Source organism: Lygodium microphyllum, chromosome 10, assembly GCF_053477565.2.
Source record: "Lygodium microphyllum isolate KBCC chromosome 10, Lygodium_microphyllum_v1.1.10, whole genome shotgun sequence".
Classification (NCBI taxonomy): domain Eukaryota; kingdom Viridiplantae; phylum Streptophyta; class Polypodiopsida; order Schizaeales; family Lygodiaceae; genus Lygodium; species Lygodium microphyllum.
In genome coordinates this window covers 114,720,158-114,738,402 of record NC_141144.1, presented here as the reverse complement: position 1 = coordinate 114,738,402, position 18,245 = coordinate 114,720,158, and the positions used below count along the sequence as shown (strand labels likewise).

The 18,245-nt window shown below is 38.2% G+C and overlaps 1 protein-coding gene and 1 pseudogene across 2 annotated transcripts; both read left to right on the top strand.

Moving 5' to 3' along the window:
* Positions 1 to 4,434: 4,434 nt before the first annotated feature.
* Positions 4,435 to 10,572, top strand: LOC148030463 (putative lysophospholipase BODYGUARD 3; annotated as a pseudogene). Its single transcript, XR_015692197.1, has 3 exons — positions 4,435 to 5,446; positions 9,945 to 10,297; positions 10,412 to 10,572. The product of XR_015692197.1 is annotated as a putative lysophospholipase BODYGUARD 3 (transcript).
* LOC148030462 (putative lysophospholipase BODYGUARD 3) lies at positions 10,443 to 11,761 on the top strand. Its single transcript, XM_087686787.1, has 2 exons — positions 10,443 to 10,612; positions 10,943 to 11,761. The coding sequence occupies exons 1-2, from the start codon at positions 10,515 to 10,517 to the stop codon at positions 11,274 to 11,276; spliced, it is 432 nt and encodes a 143-aa protein (XP_087542913.1). The 5' UTR covers positions 10,443 to 10,514; the 3' UTR covers positions 11,277 to 11,761.
* Positions 11,762 to 18,245: the final 6,484 nt, after the last annotated feature.

Sequence of the window (18,245 nt, the reverse complement as noted above, 5' to 3'; positions counted from 1 at the left end):
TTAATATAGGCGATGTTAGATTGCAATTTGGTACTAGTGCTCCTTTTGTTCTTCATGATGTATGTCATGTCTTGTCTGACTAAATACATTATTTTAGTTGGATAGTTGGGTGATGATAGGTACCATGTATCTTTTGGTGATTCTTTATGGAAGATCACCTATGGTAGTCTTGTTTTTACCACAGATGCCAAGATCAGTAGCATCTATCCTTTACTTGTCTCTAGGTTAGATGATCATGTTCTTCCACATGTATCTTTGTGTCAATGTGACCTTGGACACATGTGTTTGAGAGGAATGAAAGTATTAACTTATTTGCAGTATCTTTCACCTCTTGATTATTCTTCTTTTGATTCATGTGATCATCATTTGTATAGTAGGAAGACTCATAGATTGGATGAGAAGTCTGGTTCTATGCATTTGGGTAAGCCTTTTGCACTTGTGTATTCAAATATTTATGGCCCCATGTCCTCTCACTTGTTGGGTGTGGCGTGAAGCACTTTGTTACATTCATAGATGATTACTTGCATAAGATTTGGACCTATCCTATTAAGCAAATATAAGATGTTTTGCCTATGTTTCAACACTTTTTTGCCATGGCTGAGAACCAGTCTAGGTATAGGTTGAAACACTTACAACTTGATAATGGAGGGAATATGTCTCTAAGCTTTTGAGTAGCTTTGTGATGAGAGGGGTATTAAGCATCAGTTGACCGCCCTATACACCCCACCGCAAAATGGTATTATAGAGCAAATAAACATAACTATTCAAGAAAGAGTCCACAATATGCTTAGTGAGACATGCTTACTACAACACTTTTGGGTTGAGGCAATTATTACTACCATGCATCTCATTAAGAAATCCCCATGTATTACACTTGGTGGTTGAGTTGAAGAGGACGTATCACCTAGTAACCCTCCCTTGTATGCATAGTTATGGGTCTTTGGATGTGAGGCTTTTTGGCATATTCCCAAAGAAAAGCATAATAGATTGAATCAAAAGTCCACAAATGCACCTTTCTTGGATATGGTGATGTAAGTGAGATGAGCTATCGTCTTTGGGATCTACATACTTGGAAGCTTATCTGCATTAGCCATGATGTTATATTCCATGAGAAAAATATGCTTATGAGATTAGACCGAAAAATATGCTTATGAGATTAGACCAAGTGATTGAGATACATAGGGCGATCTTTCAAGAGGAGCCTCTTATTATAGCATAGCCAGCCTTAATGAGATAGCATGCAGTTATTGATGATATAGTGACCCAGGATCACTATATCATAATGTTGGATAGAGAGTACATGCCATAAAAGCCCCACTGGTAGTTTTGAGATGCTCCATTGGAGCTTCATATCCTCCTAATTACTATGAGTTCTCTATGCATTATACCATGGTGACAAACTCTATTGAGCCACTTACCTATGAGGAAGCTATGTGTGAAGATGATTCTCATTTTTGAGAGAGGGCTAGGAATTTGAGTTTGATTTGTTGTAGAAGAACCATACATGGGACTTAGTTTCTTGCTTGATGGAAAGCATGCATTGCCTTATAAGTGGATGTACAAGTTGAAGAGTATCCTTGATCAGCATAAGCCAACATATATGCCAGATTACTTGCTAAGGGTTTTAAATAGGAAAAAAAGAGAGTTGATTTTGTTGAGATATTATCTCCAATGGTCAAGATGACTACCCTACACTTGGTCTTGGCCTTGGTTGCTCTTGGATTTGGATATTTATAAGATGGATATTAAGATGAATTTTTTACATGCAGACTTGCATGAGGATATTTGTGTATAGTATCCTAAGGGCTTTGTGGAAAAACGTAGGAAACATCTAGTGTGCAAATTGAAGAATAGTCATTATGGGCTTAAGCATATACCTAGGGAATGGTACCATAAGTTTGATGCTTTCATTCATTCACAAGGATATTCTCACAGTGATATGGATCAGTCTCTATACACATGAAGAAGGCATGTGGTGGTAGCCTTATTATCTTGGTGCTTTATATTGATGACATACTTATTGTTGGGAGTGCTTATGCTAACCTAGATACTTTAAAGACTCAGCTCAAGAAAAGCCTTGAGATAAAGAACATGGGGTAGGCCTCACACATACTTGATATGCATGTCAACAAGCTGTTAGATAATTTGGAGCTAAAATTGAAATGCTTGAGTGGTTTTGAAGCCATATGGATAGGAGCAACCAACAAATTCATGACTTTAGATCTCGAGAAATGCACTATATGTATACCCTCTATTTCACGTGTGTTCAAGGCCTATTTATAAATATCCTTATTTGTGAATTTGTTTTTAATAAGACATAACCCTTTCTATTCAATCTGTAAGTAACCCCTTTATATGGGACCCTTCTATATATAAAAAATATGTAAAAATTATATATTTAAATCCCTTATATTGAACCCACATGATACATACATATATTTATGATATACCTCCTCGGGCTTCAGATTTGACTATTTCTTTTTCTTGAGGAAAATTGCCTTAAAGAGGCAAAACCACTTGATGGTGGTTTAGGAATAGGGAATTGTGAGATGGAAGAAGAAGGAGAGTAGAATAGTAAACCTTAGTAAGATCTCTTTCACCTAGGGAATAATGAAATTGACCACTCCCATGCTCCAAAGCAAGAGCCATATTGTTAAAGCTCAGTCCAACAGTTCTTTGAGTGACCTTTGATGATGAAGATGGGAAAGTTATTGATGATGAATGAATGCCTGCTTCTTGATGTTGACTTGAGACGTATACTCATAGTCCAATCACTAAACTCTGATACCAATGTTGCTTGAATTCACCATAGCCTTGCACAAAATTGAAGGAAAATCATAACACAAGTATTGACAAAGAGAATAATTGACAAAGAATAGAGTTGAGAAAGATGAGTGCATGAGAGACCAATTGGGTACAATCATTCTCCCATGTATGAGTGAGCACATCCTCAGCACATCCCTCGTGTATGTATTTATTTAAATTTATTCTCTTGGTGCTCAAAATACAAAAGACATCCCAAAAATAGGCCACACATTTTCTTCCTTGCATTTCTCACCTTTTCCAATTCTTTTCTCCAAAGTGGATTTTCTTTCCTAAAGACAAGATCTAAAATATAAATCATAATCTAATCAATACATACAATAATAACATAATATTTTTATACTTTTATAAATTAGGATACAAATAATCACTAGCACGTGTGGATGTAACCATCACGTTAAGGAGTGTGCATCCAAAATAAAATAATTCAATGCTATTCAAACACCCAATAAATATCCCTTCCACATCATAATTGCTCTTTGAAAAATAATATATATTTTAAATAATTTGCTACACCAAGCACAAATCACATTAGTCCCTACCATTCAACTACCAAGCATGACCTACCAGTGCCATACATAAGACAACACATGACAAGTTATAATCATGTGGCAATGAAACATTATTAAAACATCCACAAAAATAAATTACATCATCGTCGTCTTATTTTCTTGTAAATTCAATAACAATTTTAATTCATAAATGAATGGAAAGGAGCTAGGTTCATGTGACATGGTGTCAAACTATATGTGTGAATGCTTAAATATATAAATAAAACTAGTATAAGGAAAATACCTCCTTTTGTCATCATGTTATGATATCATACCTATAAGTTATCATGCTTATGCCAGGTGAATATACGAGTCATCATAAAACTAATGTAATCAATATACTTATGCTTATTTGCTGAATTCCTATTGCAAATGGTAGTGCTACAAATGGAACATTGCCAATGGTTAGATCACTTGGAAAAGAAATTTGTAGGTGAAGGGGGAACTCCATGTGAATATGTAGTGAAGAGTTACGTGAATGCCATATGATAAGTATGGTGGAGAGGTGGCACAATTTTCTTCAAAATTTATGAAGATGGTACACCTTCCCCCATTCACTAAAGGACATGTTATTCTAGTGCATAAAATCTAAGTAATAGCTCACAAACCTAGTGTGTCCCATTCCTAGCTCCTTTATGCTCTTGCTCGAAATTGATAGCACTTGTGGTATTGATGTTTCTTGCTCAACATAGTGTTTCTAAAGAATCGAGAAAGCATAAGTGGTCAGATTGCAACACATCGGATAAGGTGAAAAGGCTAAACGTGATATATGAAAGTTGCTTATTGATCTAATAAGGCCTACCATGCTATTTTTCTAAGTGTTAAGAAGGGTAGAGAAGGTCTAGGCCCACCCTACTTACCCAACTGGCCCCTGGTGTGGCAACATCAGAAGAGCACGAATGCGTTCCCTTGACACCACTTACATCGGGTGCGACCCAGCTCTTCGGATGTGTAGTGAAATGTGAGGCTGATGAGATGGGCATGTGTGTGATGGATATGTGTAGTATCCGGTATGCACGTGAGGCTGAGATTTATGAATCTAGGAAATGCAGAAACAAAAGAAAAAGTCTAGAGACCAAATGAAAGAGAGGTGGAGTGTGCACGTTGACATGCAGTTTTGGCCTGCCTTCCCGACGAAGGCGCTATGGCTTCCGACCTAGCATGGCTCCCCAGAGCCCTTGTGCGCATTCCACCCTGCTGCCATGGCGCCCTAGGGTTTCCCAGGCTCTCGCAGTGGCTCCGCCGGACGGCCCTGCCATGGCTCGGCGCGGCCCTCATCGACGCCCTCAGCTTCGTTGTCTTCCTCGCCTTGGACGCCCTCGACCGCTTGCTTTGCGTCGTCTTTCGCATCATTGACTCTGTGCTGGACCCCTACTCCCCCCCTTGCTATTGCCGCAGGCCACCTTCTCGTTGCATCAACGAGGATAATGGCAAGGATAATTCCGACCCAGCATTTCCTCAGAACGAAAGCACGCTTGATAGCAAAAACTCGGTCGCCCATGGGCTGTATCGACCGTCGTTTACCTTGTATGGTAGGAAGCATATACAGGTCTCAAGACAGAGCAGTTTCAAAACTGGCACTGAATGTGTATACCCTTGTACAGTCACTAGAGTGGGAGACCCTCTGCCGACTTACCGATGCAATGAACATGGATGCCCTGGCCATGGCAGTGTTTTAAGAAAGTCAGGCAGCAATGGCAATGAACCACTTCCTTATCTTAATGCACGGTGTGCTACGGACATGAGAACCAGCAATGTAGAACATAGATGGCTGGCATGCTCCGGCATTTTGAACAGATTTTCTGTGAATTTTTCAGCTTGTTTTGGAAGTTCGAAGATACAAAGGTTAGGTGGTATTTTGAACAGATTTTCTGTTAAGTTTTCTGATTCTGTTGGAAGCTTGAAGATACAAAACTTCAGTGGTGTCAATTCGCAATGCAAGGACTTCACCAGTAGGAAGTCTCCAAGCAAGGTGACACTCCTCAGAACAGCTAGTAAATGGTCAGATTGTGGCTGTACTTCCTGCACCTCATGGCACTCTGGAGGGAAAAAACTACACGTTCAAATTGAAGGTAAGAAGAGTGGGCTTGGAAAGTGATGTTTGGCTTTGCAACGCAGAAGTAACTTACTTACGCAAGAGAAAAAGATGAACCTGCCAATGCGTTTAAGGGTGGGCAAATAATTTGAGGTGTCTTTTAAAGATTGTGTTTGGGCTATTTTTAGACTGTGTATAACATGGAAACAAAGTGCTGCCAAGTGCATGCTCATGATTAATGCGGGTACATGTTTTCTTAGAAACAATGCCCACATGCTTTTAGAGTTCCTGTATTTATCATAAAGTCATGCCATGTTTCTTAGTTGGGATGCACCCGGGGGTTTGGGGGGCAGGGGTTGGAATGTTGCAAGGGACTGTGAAAGAAGTTTCACTAAACATGTGCAATGAAACTCAAGGTTTGTGAGACCAAAGCAATCAAATGGAGTTCACAAAGTTCCATCACAGAGCTACTGCAAACAAATCATTCACTGAATAGAAGTAAAGACTAAATGGCACATATGGTACAATGATATTGTGGCTTAATTTGAGTTGAAGGTGGCTTTAGGAAATGAGAGCCGGCAGACATTCTGGCTATTTGGGTGGCATTTGGAAAAGATAGCTAACAGCTAAACTGCCTCTATGACTTGAATATTCTGAATCCTGATCAATTGCTGCCTGAAGAGGGCATGAACACTGGATATCCTCAGGAGACTATTTACAAGGCTGTCCATGACAATAGATTAAAAGAGGCTTTGTGCCCGAATGCTACTGCATTAAATGCTTGACCTTGTCTTCCCTTCAGAATGACTCACACGAGGTGTAGTTAAGCTGACTTTTACTAAAGAGGTGCAGGTAAACCCCACAAGCTTAGTCTCAAATGGTCTGGCTAACTGCAAAAGATGCCTTTGTGTGAAATTTCTCTTAAGTCTGCTCTGATCAAGTCATACAGAGCTGTCTATCAAAAAATATGCTTTGAGTGAGTCACATTGACAATCATTGTAAAAAAGAACATGTTTTGACTTTAACCACCATTACAGGTAACTTGAGTACAATAGTGCTCGTATGAATTTGAATGTTTGGTGATTAGGGTGCCTTCAAAATCTGCAAAGGTGCTTGACACAGTGGATAGATGCCAAACCATCACATATACAAGGGGAGAAGATTGAGAAGTAGAAAGGGGAAGGACCAATGTTGAAATATGTTGTGTTCAAGTTGAGAATCAAAAGTCTACAGATGAAGACTGGAGAGACAACTGAAAAAACTAGAGTTGTTTGTTGAGCTAAAATATGCATTACTTGTTGATTTGCCTCTTAAACAGCCCCAAAACACACTAAAAATGCTCTTTTAGAGTAAAATCCTAAAACGGGGAGCGGTTCGAGAGAATTCAGTGGAAACCCTAAAACAGGGAGCGGTTCGAGAAAGTTTAGTGAAAACCCTAATTTTTAGGGCGCCCTTTCACATCTATAAATAGACAGGCTGTCCCCATTCAGCAGTCATCCTTGTTTTGCAGGTTACACCAGCCCACACACCCTTTGCTGCTATTGGCGCCCAGTTTTCAGGTTGCAGCTCGCCTCCAGCTGTTGTCCAGTCATCATCGACTGCAGCCACATCATCTTCAACCTGTCCATTGCTATAGGCGACAGCTCTCAGCTGTTGGCGATTGCTCCAAACTGTCCCAGACTGCTGTTCAGCCTGTTGTCCATCATCTCCAGGGTTAGCCAGCTTGCGTTTTCAGCATTGCAGGCCCTAATACTCTCAGACACTGTTTCAGCCTGCTGTTTACACTGCTGTTTATAGTAGACTGTGCATAGTTTCCAGCCCCCGATTGGTGGTATACTGCTGCGTTTATCAGTTTCCAGACTCTAGACTGCTGTGTTTTGGTGACCAGCCTATTGCCATTCAGTATTCAGCACTTCTACACTCCGACTGGTGGTCACAGACTTGGGATCCGTATTCGGTGGACGTCACACTCCGACATTGCTCTGTCCTTGAGCACACTATACACTCTTACATTCATTTACAGCATTCATTCACTTTAGAGTTGTGCTCTCTCTCTCCCTTCTTCTGTTTGTGTTTGAGTTTTGAGTTTTGCGTTTAGGGTTTAAGTTTTGCTCTCTGTGTCTATGTTTTGGTCTTTGTGTTCCTGTCGTGGTCGTACACTCTGTGGGTCCTCAGTGCAAACCCTAGCAGTCTTCTTAACATTGTTGACTGAACTGGATTGGCCTGATGTAGGTTGGCCAGGTAAACCGTTTTGGATGAACTTGCCTGCCAAATGCAACAACTATGGGAAAATTATTTAAGAATCTATACAATTTAGGGTGGCAAATGCCACATTAGAGGTGCACTGTACTCCCCCACCGAAAGTACAGATTGTCCTCGAGGCAGTGAGGATGAGTACAAAAACTAGGACAGCTGCATGGTCACAGAAGTGTCTGTTGTCAAATTTGGAACTGGTATTGCTACACTTTCTAATAAGTGTAAAGTCATTGATGGAGGTCTTAAACAAGATCAACAACTTGAATGAGCTTCTTCATTGGAAAAAGCAGCTACATATTTAGTGGGGAGGAGTGCACGTGAGGCTGCCAAACTAAAATTGGCTAGGGATGGCCATGGTCCTCATGAACTGCATTGGGATTAGGGATAAAATCTGTCCTGGGAGAGGGCAGTGTTGACTGAAGATGGGGAGGCACCACCTTCTTGCGTTGGGGATGGGAACCCCCAAATTGTAGGAATTATCCTTGTTCCAATTATTAGAAATTGAGTAGCATAGGAATCATCTCTATTATGGTGGAAACGGGAGCCAAGTTTTGTTAAACCAATTAGGTGGCTAGTAAATGGCAGTCTTCTAGGTAGTTGACTCTCAACACTTTCTTTTTTTGCCTTTAATAGTGTCCTCAACTCATGAATAACAATTCATTCTTGCACTCTACTTTTTACTCTCATTGTCTGTCATTCCATGTACAAGTTGTGTCCATTTTGGTTCATAGATTGAACTCTTCTCTAATTTCCAACATGGTATTAGAGTGAGCTGAATCCCAACTTCTAGAGCTTGCATGATGACTTACCATTAGGATGTCACTAGACACTCATACTTCTCCTTAATCTTCTCTTTGATTCTCTCCACCTACTCTTATGCTCCTCACCCACTCTCTCCTCGTCTCACCTACCACAAAGAGAGAGAGAGAGAGAGAGAGAGAGAGAGAGAGAGAGAGAATGTGTCTCCTGTAGCTTTAGCCTTATTATCAACAAGAAAAGAGAGGTGGAAGTCAATAGTCTTCTTCACTATCATCTTAAGAAAGTATACTTTTGGTATACTCTATCTACTTCCCTCTGAAGCTCCTATCACGGAGCTATGATGACTCTAGGCCATTTTGAAGCTAATTAGTTGCTCTGGTAGGAGCTATGATGACTCTTGGCCATTTTGAAGCTAACTAGCTGCTCCTTGTTCCTCTCCTCCATCTCACTCTCTAGTTCTCTCGATCAGCTCAGATCAGGCAATTACTATGGCACCTGCCATTGCTCATGTAGCCTTTCGGTCAGGGCTGCCTGATTGAAAAGGGGTGTGGATTGGGCCTCGCATTAACAGTCTGCAATTTTTCTGAAAAAAGAGGGCATTAGATCTATTGCCAGCATCATCAACCCTGTTCCAGGCATTGCTTCAATCCAACTAAAAATTACCATAACAGGAGAACAAAATTGCCATTAATTCTGATAAGACTCTGTAGGAACTTGAGCAGCAGCTAACTTTAGAGTGCACAATTAAGAGAGAAGGGAGAGAAGATGCAATTGATCAAATCTGGAGGAGTCGAAGAAGAAAATGAGAGTGCAAAGAGGGAAGAGCTGCCATGGTTCACTATCCAGCCAAATACATGTTTGGACATTAATTAATGTGTTATATTGCATCTATGGTTAATGCTTGCACATCACCCTGAATTTAATTGACTTCAGCCTGGCTTTCACATTAATTGGCTTAGAACCTTCAGTCAGTGGTCCATGTCTGTGTTCACACAAATACATGTGTGTGTAACTATTAGTGTCCCCTCAACCCTGTTGTGTATTAAATTAAGACATGGATGGTCGCTGCTCTCTCTGTTTCCCTCTAATGCCACATCAATTAATGTGAAAGTGCTTGAGTGAGAGTCTCAGTAAGACAAATAGGGAGCAAGAGGGAAAGATGGATGGGGAAGGAGAGCATGCTCGAGGGTCCACAATTGCAGCTGTGTATGGAACGTGTCTAAGAATGTACATAAACACGTAGGCCAACTGTATAAGCTACCCTTTTCATCTCAGTATTCCTCTGTACAGAGAGAAGTGAAAGGAAAGTTTTGCTCATTCTCCCCTACATGGTTTACATAAGCTTGTGAACTATAGAAATAGGATTATATGTGCTTGTTAAGTTTTCAACTACAGCACGTAATATGCCAAATTTGGAGTGTGCGATTTAAGGGTAGCCTAAAGAGCTGTACAAAGAATAATTCTTGTTTCATGATTATTCAATTCTTTTAGGCCTAACTAACTGTAGATGATGTTTGCAGAGGATAAGTATTTAACCTCTGTAGAGGATGCTCGTGATAATGTGATCTTCATTCATGGATTTCTTTCTTCTTCTTCTATGTGGACTGAAAAGGTTGTACCTTATTTGGCGAAGTCCACAAGAATGTCTTATAATCTGTATCCAGTTGATCTACTTGGATTTGGAAAAAGTCCAAAGCCAAGAGATTGTTTCTACACTATGGCAGACCATTTACAGAGCATTGAAACGTCAGTTCTAGAGCAGTACAATATCAAATCGTTTCACCTGGTTGCCCATTCCATGGGCTGTATAGTTGCTTTGGCATTAGCTGCTGCACATAAAGATGCTGTCAAGACAATTACGTTGGTGGCACCGGTGAGTCTAGTTTTTTTAAAAGAAATAATAATAAAAACATGCATTTCCAAACAAACTGTATGCTACAAACTAATTGGTTGTCTGTCACTAATGCTTTTTTGGTGAAATGAACAGCCTTATTTTCCTGCTCCATTACACGAGTCAGCTGCGGCTTATGTTCTAAAACAAGTTGGCCCCACGTAAAATCTGGCCACTTGTATCATTTGGTGCATCTGTGATGTCTTGGTATGAACATGTTGGTCGAGGGGTATGTTTTGTGATTTGCAAACACCACAGGTTGTGGGAGCCTATTGTAAAAGTTCTGACATTAAACAGGTTAATTCTATTTTCTTTTTTCAACATCAATGGTCGTTGTTTCTTTTGTCTTTGAAGGTAAATTAATTCCAACTAGGACAGGGGAGGGATTGAAATAAACTTGCTCTAAACAGCAACAATAAAATAACACGAAAATCTCGTCTGCTGAGAACTTACTTCAATCACAGCCTGGGTGTGTAAAAAGTAGTATCTGGTTATAACTCGTATCATGTTCGTGCATACTAGTAAGGGAATGGTAATTTCTAGCATGTGATGTGACATTTTCATCATAGTCTAGAAAACCCAGAAGACATTGTTTCCATGATTGAACCTATTCTGTTGTTTCCTCAGGATTTCAAGCTCATCAATAAACGACTTCATGCAGCACACACATCATTCTGCTTGGCACATCTTTCACAATGTAATATGTGGTGAAGCACATGCATTAGATGGTTATCTTTCATCTTTGGAAAGAACAAACTGCAACATATATGTGTTTCACGGAAGAGAGGATACAGTTGTGCCAGTTAATTGCAGTCTTGAACTGCAGAAAAGGCATAAAACGGTGAAGGTAAACATTGTGGAGAGAGCCAATCATTTTACCATCATTTTTGGGAGAGAGAGAACATTGTCTCGCATGTTGGATAGTATTTGGAAGGGTGGGCAGTTGTGTGATAACTATTAGCAACTTCCTGAACAGAAGCTATACTCAAAATATCATGAAAGGACAATAGGGTATCGATTTTGTCCCTGCAAACTATATGAATCAGTACAGCCAGACTTTTGACTAGAAATATCAATGAGCATTGCTCTTGAACTAGCCACTGTCTGAATCTCACCTTCATAAGATACTTCAAATTTTCTACCGAGAAGCTAAATGAAATCAAATGTGCACTCTTGTCAAAAGGCCTTACCTAAACTCTTTTGAAGGTGCAGTGCAAACTGTATAAATTTTCATGACCATAGATCAACTATAGTTATAAAACAGGTCTGAAAGCACCAATATATCACGCGATGAAGCCAATTACATGTATATGGTGAAGTTAATTACATGTATATACTTACCTATGCATGGCTAATTTTTTGAGTAGGAGAATGTGGTATTGAACAAAAAGCTACAAACAAAATTTTAACAATAATTAGAATTTTGGCTTTGCAAGGCCATCTTATTTATTCTTGGGGTCTTGTGTCTTTGTAGTGCAAGCCATTTTCTAAGTTAAGAAGCATAAGAAATGTATTTCATTTCTTATGTATCTCATTATCATGACCTTGACATTTCATTATTTGGACTTTTTGGTCACTTCATGGGAACTATTTTAGAGGTTGATACAAAGGTTCAACAAAATTTGAGGGATTTTCCATGGTTTATCTTGGTCATGTTATAACTAGAATGTGTCTAGATTTTAAATTAGAAACCCTCCATGGATTTCAAGATTTTCTTTCAGTTTTAACTTGGATTTGATTGACATTCAACCTTAGTTTTTTGTGAGTGTTGCCTTTTGCTTAAATGATTCTTGACATGATTGTTATAACAATTGACATTCCAATGTTTGACCTCTCATTAGCAAGACTTTGTTGTTTGTATGTTTTTCTAACAAAGTGAAAGTAGAATACTTGTTATATGCTTTTGAATGTCATTGATTTGTGTACAATGATTAAACTAATGGAATAGTTGTTCGGGATGACAGTGGTTCTATACATAAATTGTATGTTAAATCAATTAGCATATGATTTCATCTTTAGTGCGATCTATAAGATAACGATTTTAGATGCAAAAGGATTGTGATGTATTAATTCAAAAAGTTGACCTTACAAAGCATAAAGGTTATTAGTTACACAATGTGCCTAATTTGGCTACCTCCTCCCTTCTTATGTTGCTTGGTAGACTAGAAGAATACCACCATAACCACCATGCAATATTTTTGGCTTTAAAACCAACTAACTTCCAAATTGTTGCCTTAAAGACAATGTGGGTTCTAGACCATCAAATCTCTTGGAGTGATTAAATCTTGATGGTATTTAGGCATGACGAGAACCTAATCACCTCCAAAATTGACTCTAAAAATTACATAACTTCAAAATTTTTTGAAGTGGGCTGAGCCTTCTTAGGAAAGGTAGGACTCTTGTCCATGTTGCGCTTACTGTATAACCTTCAAGACCAAAGTGCTCCATGGTCTCCTTATCCCCATAACTACAGTTGCGGTCTATAATAATCTAAGCACATGAGCCAATGGAGGTTGAAAACCATGACTAATAAAAATTTTCCTCCAAATACATTGTTAAAAATTTTGTTAACAAGTGTGCCTTTGCTCAGCACCTTCCTCTAGGAGATAAAAATTGATGTATGATGCCTTGCGCTAGGACTTACAACAATGCCTACATGGAGAGAGTATCGATCTCCCTATCCTCATCTTCTACAAAGCTTCTTCATGTAGTGAAAAATGATTCCTAGCATCATAGTGGACTAGGGGGTACTTTGTTCTAAGACTTTAGTACACAAGTTTACCTTGAGAATATCCATTTTAGCTTCTAGGTCCAATATTTAACTAGAACCCCCCTTTCTCCATTCACTACTTAAGATAATTGATGTTGATTGAAGCCATATACCTTGTGTTGCCATGTTTGCTCCATATAAAGTTTCCCATAAGAGACTTCTAGATTTTTCGGAGATCCTTGTTTCAAAATACTAGTGGAAGGTAGACCTCTATAGTTGGATATAAGAAAATTTTTAGAAACTTTAATTTCACATGAAGAGGCCAATTGGTACTTCTTTAATAGCTAAATTTCATATCAACTTTCTCTAGTATCTAGCTTGCCTTTTAGGAGTTTCTCACTTGGTTCCCATGGGAAAGCCTAAATGTTAGATATGCTTAGTGCCTCACTCTCATAAGGTGCCACCAATGATCCATGGTGCTCTAATTTGTAAGCCTCCCATTATGAGGTGAAGCCTAGTATGAGCACGAGTATTGGTTGTATCTTGACTTGTATGTTGGATGAGGTCTATGTGATCGGATGGCAAAAATGTGACTTTTGTGGATCTAGCCTTTGGGTTGGATAGAGTAGTTATGTTGATAGCAACTCGAAGCATAATGCATTGAGTTACAAGGTATAGGAGTTATCAGGGATCTCTACTCTGTGGTCCAAGGGCCGCGGAAGTAGCCCCTAGTTGGGGGGTCAAAGATTCCTTGACCAACTTAAAAAGGTTCATAATATGGTGGAACAAGTCGACTAGACTACCTTCACTAGAGGCTACAAAAGGAACACTCTAAAGCCATTATCAATCTATCTTTCACCTAGCTGGAGTTCTTCTAGCTATCCTTAAGCTCTTCACCTATCATCCATTTGGACCACCATCTAATCTTCATAGTGAAAGCGTATGGGTGAACAATGTCATCTTTGTATCAGTTTGTTTGAAACTAAAGTAGTTTCTATTCTTCTCATATTTATTGTGTGTTCTTTACTCCTTTCTCAGATTCTGTCTAGTGCATTGTGTAATTTCTACACTAAATATTTGCAATTTACTCTATTTATTGTTTTTGCCTTTATTGCTCTAAGTCATCCTTTGTGATGTTGATAAGACAAGACTTCTCCATATTGAACTTGACGCAAACAAACCTTTTGTATAGTTCCAAGATCTAATTAGCCTTCATGAAATTGGATTTTCTTGCATGAAGCATCATTAAGAGATCATATGTAAATCCTTGTCCAACTAGATGTTTATTTCTACAATGTACTCCTAGTTTCCCTTCTTGTGCCATCTTATTAATTAGATAGAAATTCGGAAGTGTAGCAATGGCAAACAAAAGTGGACTTAGTGGGCAACCTTGTCTCACCCCAGTTTGCACCATAAATGGTTCTTTAAGAGACCCATTAATCAAAACAAAAGCATGCCCTCCATGTAACAAGATGAAGGGAAGCTTGGCAATCTTCTCATTAAACCCCATTCTCAGCATCTTTTGCTTTATGTACTGCCATCCCACATTATTAAAGCCGTTTCAACATCAACTTCCCTCATAACAATCCTTTGCCCATTTCAAAGCCATAAAGATATTCATAATATTATCTAAGAGATTCCACCCTTGATAAACCTGTATTAATGTGGATTAATACTCTTTTAGGATCCAAATATGTAAAAAACAACACTTTTATTAATATTGGATTATGGAAAGGGCCCACGAGAATTTGCCATGTGCAAGAATATGGTATTCTTATCTCCTTTGCTTTGGACATGGTATAGACCATTTCATGGATTTCTCTTCCCAATAAGTTAAAATATTTGAAAGTTGACATCTTATGGTAGTCCCAACTCTCAATAAAAGTCCACAAAAGATGAGATGCAGTTAATATTATCAGTTTTGCAACTTTTGAGATGCATTTGGATATTCTTCTTGGTGGCTAATATATTTTCATTAGCTTTGTTGACATTCGTTTTGAGTTCATTGATCTTTCCTCTTTGAGTTTCCTGCTTTGTATATTAGCTGGAGTGCATTTTTTTCATGGCTTTCACAAGGTGTGCTTCTCATTTGATAAACTCTTGCATTGTCTTCAACAAAAGTGTAGATGGAAAATGGAAGCCCAAAATGTTAAGCATAAACAATTGGGTTACCATGTTGCCATCTTGCAAGGGCTCTCATAAGGTGAAGAAAATAAAATGAGAGGATATTAAGTATCACTAGAAGGAGTCCACCGTTGGTTTGAAAATCATAGCCCATGGGTGGTTTGCTTGGGTGCAACATGTTCATGTGGCAAAGGAGATATACTTGCCTCCAAATGAATGTTTTTCTCAATAAAGCCAATGTAATTTTGATTTTGAGTTGAATATTTTATGTGAATATATATTTTTGTTAAACACCGAGTAAACAATGGATTGTTGGTGTTAGATATCTTTCTGTTGACAAGTTCTAAATGGCAGCATGTGGGGAGACTTGGCGACATGTTCTATGATTTTTAGACATTATCTATGTTGATCAAATTGCATGTTTTTTTTAGTGAAGGTAGGATTTTTATACATTATGCACAATATGTGGTTATGTCAAGAGAAGGTGTATATGGATATCTTGAGGATTTACCATTGCTAAGCCTTGTATTCTTGAGTTGGGAGACTCCTGATAAAGTAACAGTAAAGAGCTTCAAACTTAGAATTGTTGAAGACATTCAAAAGACCATGACTCCTAGAAGGATATCGAGAAGAATGTGCTTGTTGTGGTTTCTACTCCTACATGTCTTTGTAGCTTGTTTTAAAATAACGAATTTACAAAGAATGAAGGTTTCATGGCTAAGTGGAAAGTTTTCAAAGGAGGATTTGTACAATGTTCTAGGAATATCCTAGAAATTTAGGGAATGTAACCACAAGGGTGATTTTATACGGTGCAATGCATGTCAAGAGTCTTTGGCTATGTCTTACAGTATCTCTTGTCAATCTCTTATGATGGATTTTCACTATAGAAGGTACAAACTTATATACGACACTTGAGTTCCTTTAGATTCTAAAGTTGATTGTATTCTAATAAAATTGGAGGTGTGAGTAATTGGACAAGAAGCAAAGGAAGTTAACATAACTTCTAAATGGGGTCTAAAGGATATAAGAGACACCTTGGAGTTTCTAGACTCATGGGTATAAGTTCAAGATAAATGGCACCACAACTAGAAGAAGAATTGAATGTTCTTTCCCTTGTATGAGGTGTTTGCCTCCCGGCATTTTGAGTTTTAAAGTATGAATACATAAACCATTTTGAATTTGTCATTTCTCAAAAAAACTATTACCAAATGTATTCTTCAATAAACACTCATAAGCATTGCAGAGAATTTGTGCGAGCAAGATCCAAAATTTTCATTATATATAGGTTACAAAATTGAAGTACAAATGTACATAGGCAATGTAATTGTAGTGCAAATGTGCAAAGGTTTAAATACAAGGCTAGTCGACTTTTTGATCTTTAGTTTATCCTTCCTTTGAACTTTTCTCCTTCTTTGGCATATGTTAATCTTCATTGGTTTCATTTATCATCATTAGCTTGCTTACTATAGATTATTATTATTTGTTGTTGGAAGAATTTGAATTTTATGGGTACCCTATTCTCTTATGGCTTCAAAGGGGATGGATCAAACTTCAGCTTCAGTATATGAGGAAATTGAAGCCTTTTTGGTAGTTGACTTGGTAGTGCCCTTACTGCTTGTAGCTTTTACCTTTCTCTTGGCTTTGTCCTTGGACGATTTAGGAGAAAGAGGGAAATTAGGGTCCACTAGTGTGATTGCCTTATCAAAAATGATCTCAATATACCTCTCCCTTATCCACCACATATATGACTCAAGATAATTGATGCATTGAAATAAAGCACATAACAACTCAATTCAAGGGAAATCAAAAGCAAAAGACAAAAGTCTTACATTCACCCATCTATGTTCAACAACTTTGAATTTATAGTCTTGCAAAATTGAAGATAACTCTCCATTCGCAACAACTGTGTGCGTTACTTTGTAGTGGAACCTCTTGAAGGAGAGACTTGAAAAAACTCTCAAAGTTAACAATATCTTCAAATTGGCATTTGAGTGGAAAGTAATAATTCTAGCAGCACTAGAAATGAAATTTTTAAAGGAAATAGTAAAGACTATTTATAATAAATCTAGAAAACAAGAGAATGCTATTGACAATATATTTTTGCCATGCCATGAACTCATGAAAGAGAATACATAAGGATGACCTCTTGAGAAAGAATATCAAAGCAGATCACACTTCAATGACCCTTGTAAAGAAAAAATTAGTCACTAAACAATATTAAAAAATCACCAAAAGTAACTATGTATAAGGGATTTACATTTCAACGTATAGAAAAAGGATATGGGAGTGTGTGTCACTATCAAAAAGTTAAAAAATCTTGCAATATTTGAATTAGACTTTAAAAAAAGATCCACAAAGAGAATTAGATCAACAATAAATATGTTCTTAGCAATTTCACTGAGAGAAGCAATGTATGCGCCTTGTATAGGAACAAAGCCCAAAATAAGAGAATGAATGTGCAAGGAACTTTGAAAAAGTTGATAAAACCAATGATAAACCTCACCTCAAACAATAATAAATAATAAAATCTAATAGCTGATTATATTTATTCTCTAACATACTCTTGTCTTCTAGAGATATGCCAAGGTAATCCTCTTTGTCTGCATCTCGAGAAACATTCGCAACCATTTGACTAAATGCTTTATCCATCCTCTCATAGTTAACTAGGACAAGAGAATCAATCATTCTCTTACAAATCACATCCTCATTTTCAAAATCCTCTTTGATTTTCTCCTCCATGGTAGTCTTTCTCCAAGCTACAAATCTTGTGGGATATAAGGGACTAACATCTTCAATGATAGGATCTTTCACTTTTCTCAACTTTGGTGGAGCTTCATGTATTATCACTGTTGCGCTATGATAGCCATCTACTACATGACCTTCCCTATGTCATACTAGACCCGATTCTTCGAGCTCCACACATGATCAACCTAGCATCATGATAGCCATCCACTCCATGCACGATAGGACTTCCTCAGGCTCCATGCATTGTTACACTTGTACCATAATGGCCAAAACAGCGTAAGTGGGGCACTTGAGGTGTGATCCAAGGTACTATCACATAGTAAGGGACTCTCAAAGGTAGATACCAAAACA